The 7,445-nt window shown below is 30.1% G+C and overlaps 1 protein-coding gene across 1 annotated transcript; it reads left to right on the forward strand.

The window, feature by feature from the left end:
* LOC105162131 (auxin-responsive protein IAA28) lies at positions 44-2,438 on the forward strand. The gene is made up of 4 exons (XM_011080088.2): positions 44-398; positions 511-770; positions 1,595-1,676; positions 2,246-2,438. Exons 1-4 carry the CDS (start codon positions 169-171, stop codon positions 2,295-2,297), a joined length of 624 nt encoding a protein of 207 aa, XP_011078390.1. The 5' UTR covers positions 44-168; the 3' UTR covers positions 2,298-2,438.

Consider the following 7,445-nt stretch of genomic DNA (forward strand, 5'->3'; position numbering starts at 1 on the left):
CATATATATATACACACACACGTCTGTGTGTAATGCAGAAAATACCCACACCCTTTAGAAGTTAGAACCCATTTCCCTCTCATTACATTTCCACTGCATTTTCTTGTTGGGCTTTGTGAAAAACTTGTGTTCAGCTTTCCCGGATCCTTCGTGTTGGAGGACATAGATATGGAGCTCCAATTGGAACTAGCACTTTCGTCCAGTTCGGGTAGAGGGTCCGACCCGAATCAAGATTGTAACCGGAGGAGAAAACGCTGTTTTGATACAGCGTTTTTGGGTGTCATGGAAAGTGTGGATTCGCCGCAAACGTTGCCGTTGCTGATATGGGACGAGAAGCAGAGGAGCAACGGAGAATTACATGAGCAAAAGCGCATTCACGACTTAGCCGCCTCCGACAGGTTTATACTGAAACCGTTTTATCCGGGTTTTGTAACTCTTGATTTTGGAATAAAATTTTGTAATTCGAAAAGGGTAAATTTTGATTAATTGGCATATAATTTGGGTGAGCAGAAATGTGGAGGATGATGTGTTGGTGGGTTGGCCGCCGGTGAAGTCTTGGAGGAAGCAGTTCGGCCATCACAGCCGCCGCGTATGCGCCACCAACTACGTCAACGTCGAGCATGGCGGCGGCGATGGTGGTGGGAGGGGATTGAATTCGATGTACGTGAAAGTGAAAATGGAAGGAGTTGGGATAGGAAGGAAGGTTGATTTAAGCAGTCATCGCTCTTATCAGACACTTATTGCCAAACTCATTGCCATGTTTGGAAAATGTAAGCATGTTAACTTTTTGTTTTTCCAAGTGGTTAAAATCATCATCATCATCATTAGGCCTATTTATATTTATACTCATACTCGTAATCTATGATCTGTTTTACATAAATTATACTTTTTAGATAATTACATATAACTACTAAAAACGCCAACATTTATTAGATAAATATTTTTTACTTTTTAAAAAAAATTATATAAATTGCAAAAAATCTCGACATCATTACACAAACTATTTATACTTTTTTATTGTTAAAAATGATTTCTGTGATTATAAAATTCAGGACTAGTGTGTAAAAACAAACCATAAAATAGATAGTATAGATGTAATTATAACTAATTAATTTAACTTTTAAGTATTAGAGACAAACCTCCCGTAAATAAAACAAAAAGATGGCAATTCAACGTTCTAAATTTTTAAAAAAGAAGCTTACATTGTCGTCCTATTTTGGGAGGTTGTACTTTCTTAATTTTAAGGGGTCCATACTGTCTTTTTTTTAGAAATTCTTTTACTTATTACTGGCTTTTACATGGTTTGAGTATTTAGCTCTTATTATTATATTAATAGTAGTAAATATTATGAATTTAAATGAAATTATTTAAAAGAAAAAATTAAATGATGCTATATTAAAACAATTTAAAGTGAACAAAATATAATCCAAATTTAAAATTAAAATATTTAAAACTTTTTAAATTTAGAATTAATTCAAAATAATTTAAACCATTTACTAGGGTTTTTTTAGGAGATATTTACTAAATATTGAAAATTCATAACTTTAAATACATCTATCTATATATAATATTATTGTATTATTTTGTGAAATAGGTGAGGACAATGTGGAGACTTACAAGCTCACATATCAAGACAAGGATGGTGATTGGGTGCTTGCTGGGGATGTACCCTGGGAGTAAGTCAAATCTAATTTAGAGATAATTACATTCATTTTTTCTGAATTTTACATATCTACTTTCATTTAATAAATATATTCTTTTATTTGTCAAAATGTATTGATATTAACAAAACTGAATGAAAATCGATATTTTCTCTCGATTGGCTTATTGTAGGTTAAATAATTTTTTTATTACTAAACTATCCTTATAATAGTAAATATATATTTCCTCATATACATTAACGTGTGAAGATGTACAAGGGTAATTTGATCATAAAAAGATTTATTTGACCTGCAATAAATCAATAACAAGTCAACCAGAAGTAGATTTTATCCATTGTTTTTTTGTTAATATAATCAAATTCGATAAATTTTGACTAGGGGGCTTATTTGTTAAACGAAAGTAAACCTCAAGAGCGCTAAATATAATCTTCCAAACTATAAAAGATTTGTGTGTAATTATACCAAATTTTAGGGAATAACAGTGTAATTATACTTTTAATTTAAGTATAATTTGTGCCTTATATTACAATTAAAATTGGCATCTGTTAATGTTCTAACACATGGATATGTATTTTGTCGTGCAGAACTTTCGTCCACTCAGCGCAACGTTTGAAGTTGCAAAAGAACGGCTACTGATTATAAATTGCAGGGTTTTTATATAGATACATAGATAGATTATATGTATAATTAATATAGCTACAGAGTAGCCTGCATATATACACCTTTGTTTTTGTCTCTTTCAAGTGTTTAATGTCATGTCTAATGATGCTCCGACAAGTAGTAGTTTTTGGCACGTATTTAAATGTCCAGTTGTTCGGTGGTATTTGTAAATTATTAAAATTAAATGCTTTTTAAATTATAGTTTAAATTAATCAAAATAAAGATGTCTCAAAATATAATTTATGTTATGTTTTAATTTTAATCCAATTAGAATGAACTAAAAGTTTTAAGTTGGTGAAAACGTACTTATTGCAGTTTAAGATATTCTGTTTCAAAAAGTTAGGGTAAATTAGAATGATTTTTTTTTTTAAATTTGGCGTAATTACGAATACTCAATTGTTGTTTGAAAATTTTATAGATATCTCATGATGTCATTAGAAAAAATATAATTTTTCGGTATGGTTAATTATTATAGCTAAATGAAGAAAATCATGACAAATACAAATCAACCGCAATTTCACAACGGGCATCAACTGTTGTTTCTACAGGTGTGGGCACGAAAATCATGATAAACATTTTGGCTGTTGCTAAAAATCATGGCTAATATTGACTAATCGTGGTAAAACTTTAAGCTTTGCCTAACCGTGGTTAATAGTATTGGTTTATCACGATTTTTAAGCCGTAGTTATTATAATGTAGCGATAACTCAAATTTTTTGTAGTGTGTTTTGATGAAATTAAGTAATTCTTGAATGAAGGTGCGGAATTGCCAATTTTGCCCTTATTGTATTTGTTTTTCTAAAACAAATTAAAGCTTGTAAAAAAAATCGGACAAGGTGGATGAAAAAAATTGAAAAATTATAAAATAAACCCACTTAGTCCATAAGAAAATAAAAAAAATTTAAAAAATAGATAAAGTTATAGTTTTTAATTTACAAAGATATTTTGATCAGTTTACCACAAAAAATGGATGAAAATCTAATGAAAAATAATAAATTGGGCTAATTGTCAGACGATCCTTAAAATTAGTGGAATATTGGTAAGTTTTCAAACAACAAGAGAGTATTCGTAATTATGTCAAACATTCAGAATGATCATTGTAATTTACCCAAAATTTTACGACTTTTATGCATTGACTCATTTTTTTTTTGGGTATATTTCCTATTACTCCATACCAATAATAATTAAAATTTATCCACCTACCAGGGTAGTCCAATAATTTCACAAATAAATTGATAATATACAAATTTTTTTATCAAACACTTATGCATCGACTTTTTTCACTTATAACTATTACTTTCAAATACCCACAACATTTATATTTTGATCTATTCACTTTTTTTAATAAAAAATTAAACACTTTTAAAAAAATATGAGTTTTGCGCATACCCCATAGTAGAGAATTAGCTCTTGGTGCTTTTAACTAATTCTTTTTTATATTAATTCTTTTGAAGATTATGATATATGAATAATAATCAAATTAGTGTTTGGATAACTTTATATAAAAAATTCTATAAATTAATTTATTTTATAAGATATTAATTTCATTTCTTAAATAAATCTATGATGTATTTTTGAATAATGCAGCTTAAAAACATATTAACAATAAAATTAGTTTGAAGAGCTTTATTCAAATTTTAAAAATAATACTTATGTAATTCGATTTAACTTTACGACTGTCAAAATAATTTATCGAAAAAAGGTTAAATGCATTTTTTAATAAAAACGATCAATTTATCCCCCTGTACTATTAGTAATAGAGCAATTTACTCCCCTCCCCTGATGTATTTTATGAATCACATGTGCTCTTTTTTTTTAATTTAAAATTTAAAATAATGTTTATATTTTTATTTAATAACAGTTGGATCTTGATCAATTTACAACTCAAATTTAACTAATAAATCAACGATGTAGATTTTATTTTTTCAAATCAACGGTTTAAATTTAAATTTATAAATTATGATTTTATATAATTGAATGTGAATATATTATATTTATACTTTTATAGTAAAAAATATTTATCTATATATTGTATTTTATATATACAATATAGATATATATAGAGAGAGAGAGAAACTGAAGGGGGAGGGTGGTGATTTGGGTGCAGGAAGGGGGTGGCGACAGGGGAGGAGGAAGGGGTAAGGGGGAGGGCGGATCTGGGTACGGGAAGGGGGCGGAGGAAGGGTGTGGCAACGGGGGAGGAGGAAGGAGGACGGGAGGAAAAAGAGAGAGGGGCGACGAATCTGGGCAGGGGAGGAGTGAGCACTGGAAGAGGATGGCGACAGGGGAGGAGGAAGGAGAGAGGGGGAACGGGGAGGGGGCGACAACGGTAGGGGAGGGAGATGGTGGCGGTAGGGTAGTGGCGGCGACAGTCTGGCGAAGAAGAAATGCAAAAATATATTTACATATTTATTTTTGTATAACTAAATAAATATTCTTTCTTGCATTCCGCCTACATGGTCGGATTTACCTTTTATTTTTGTACACTCCGCCTACATGGTCGGATTTACCTTTTTACTGTTGTGCATTCCGCCAATTTTCCTATTCCTGAAATATTTTCTCTTACTAAGGCTCTATTCCCATGCCTGACAATATCACCGACTCGGAACCTACCTTCTCTCTGATTAGAGGAGGAATTTCTTCCTCTTCCCCTTTGGGGAGCATTCCTGAAAAACAAAGATGATTCATTAGCCCGCATAAAGACCAGCAATTTGCTGATGGTATAGCAAATTTGCTATCCAAAGTTGTTTTATACGATTTTCTGCAGTGACATTTGCATCTAGAAATTGTATGAGAATGTCAGAAATTACTTCCTTGACTTTATCAATTCGTTTTCTGATTATTTTTTGAATTCTTTTTAATCTTGTCTTATATTCAATTGGTTCGTCCCAAAATTTCCAATGGTAAATGGGCCAATGAACTCCATTCATAAAATATCTTTCTCCTATGACCATTTCTTCAATCCAACCATTTGGAATTATTGAGAAAATATTCATTCCTCTAAATATTTCATTATCAAATTCATCTAGATTTATTTCCATCAATATATTCTCTTGAGAGGAAATCAGGGAGACTATTTGTCTCTCCTTTAATATATTCAATGGAGAAATTAAATGGGGCAAGATGTGCTTGCCATCTAGCAAACATTTGTTTAGAAACATCATATTTAAAATCTTTATTAAACATAAATTTAGCAGCAGAACAATCTGTCCTAATGGTGAATTCTTGATTAAGTAAATCATCTTGAAATTTTAAAACACATTTAACAATTGCAAGAACTTCTTTAGCAACCGTAGCATAATTTCTTTGGGCTGCTTTCCATTTCCCTGAATGGAATCTAACTAAGAATTCTTGTTTATTTTCATCAATTTGTTTTAGTATTCCTCCAAATCAAATCCAATAGGCATCTGTTTCAATAATTTTCTTCCAATTTGGATTAGCAAGAGTTAAACATGGTAATGATTTTACCTTTTGTTTAATTAACCTAACTGCTCTTGTATGTTCATTAGTCCATTCTGATGGATTCTTCTTAAGCCTATCATACAATATTGCTGTATCTTGGGCAATGTTCTTATAGTAGGGGGCTATATAATTTAGACTGCCTAGAAATCTCTGTAGTTGAGTTTTGTCAGTAATTTTATCAGGGAATTTATCAGCGAATTCAATACTTCTATTGATGGGTATAATCTCTCCTTTTTCAATATGATGGCCAAGGAATCTGACTTTTGTTTGAAAAATGCTCATTTTTTATTTTGATAAAACCAAACCATTTTGGATAACTAAGGTTTTAAACATTTCTAAATGCTTAAAATGGTCCTCAATACTATTTGAGAACACTAAGATATCATCAATATAAACAATGATAAAATTAGAGAATTGATTAAAAATATCATTCATAATATTCTGGAATTCTGAAGGTGCATTTTTTAGTCCAAATGGCATAACATTCCATTCATAATGTCCAAATGGGACTGTGAATGTTGTTTTGTATCTATCTGATTCATTTATTTGAATTTGCCAATATCCTGATTTCAAGTCAAATTTTGAGAAAATTATTGCCCTATGTAACCTGTCTAACAAGTCCTTTTTATTAGGAATCGGATACCTTATCCATTTTAAGACTTTATTAAGAGGTTTATAATTTATTATGAGTCTAGGTTTTCCTTTTTCTTTTTCTGCATGTTTGTTAACATAAAATGCAGTACATGACCATGGTGACTTTGAAGATCTAATTAGTTTTTTCTCAATTAAAGAATTAATTTCATTTTTACATAATTCTAAGTATTCACTATTCATTTGGCATGGTCTTGCCTTAGTGGGGATGTTCGCTTCTGAAAATTCATTTTCATAAGGAAGGTTAACAATATATTTTTTTCTATGCCAAAATGCATTGGGATGTTCATCACATATTTCTAGTTCAAATTTATTTTGGATCATTTTAATCTTCCCTTGTAATTTAGGATTTTTAAGTAATTCATTTATCTGTATTGAATTTATTTCTTCCTTAATAAAGCATATTTGGTTAGTTTTAGATATTATTAAATCTTTTATTTCATTTATAACCTTGTCTATTGGTTGGGTGATGAATTCAAATTTTATTATTTCATTATCATAGGTTCCTATTATACCCTTTTCATTAATATTTTTTATCGGAAAAATCTTTTTAAGGAAAGGTGTTCCCCAAGGATAATCATTTGTTAAATCTTTTATTAGCAAGAAGCTTGTTGGAATACATTTTTTATTATTACATATGTAAGCTTTTGGAATTTTAAAGCTTATATTTAGTTTTTGGCCATTGGCAGATGATAAAGAGTGGGTCGTTTTTTTCAAAATACCTAGTGGGTATAAGGCCTTCTTTAATACAGTTAATATCTGCTCCACTGTCAATAAGAGCCGTAAATGTTTTCCTAAAATTGTTATTTATTAAGAGATCAATTTTGACATTCCATTTTTGACTAGTGACTATTTCTAAAGTGGATAAAAATTCTTCCTCGTATTTTTCTTCTTCTATTTCCTTATTCTTACTTTCTTCTTCTATTTCTTTATTCTTACTAATTTCAATCCTTTCAAGTCTGTTTGTAAGAGACTGGTTGTATTTTTTAATATTCTTTATCTCTTCTTTTAA

Source organism: Sesamum indicum, linkage group LG5 (assembly GCF_000512975.1).
Source record: "Sesamum indicum cultivar Zhongzhi No. 13 linkage group LG5, S_indicum_v1.0, whole genome shotgun sequence".
Lineage (NCBI taxonomy): Eukaryota > Viridiplantae > Streptophyta > Magnoliopsida > Lamiales > Pedaliaceae > Sesamum > Sesamum indicum.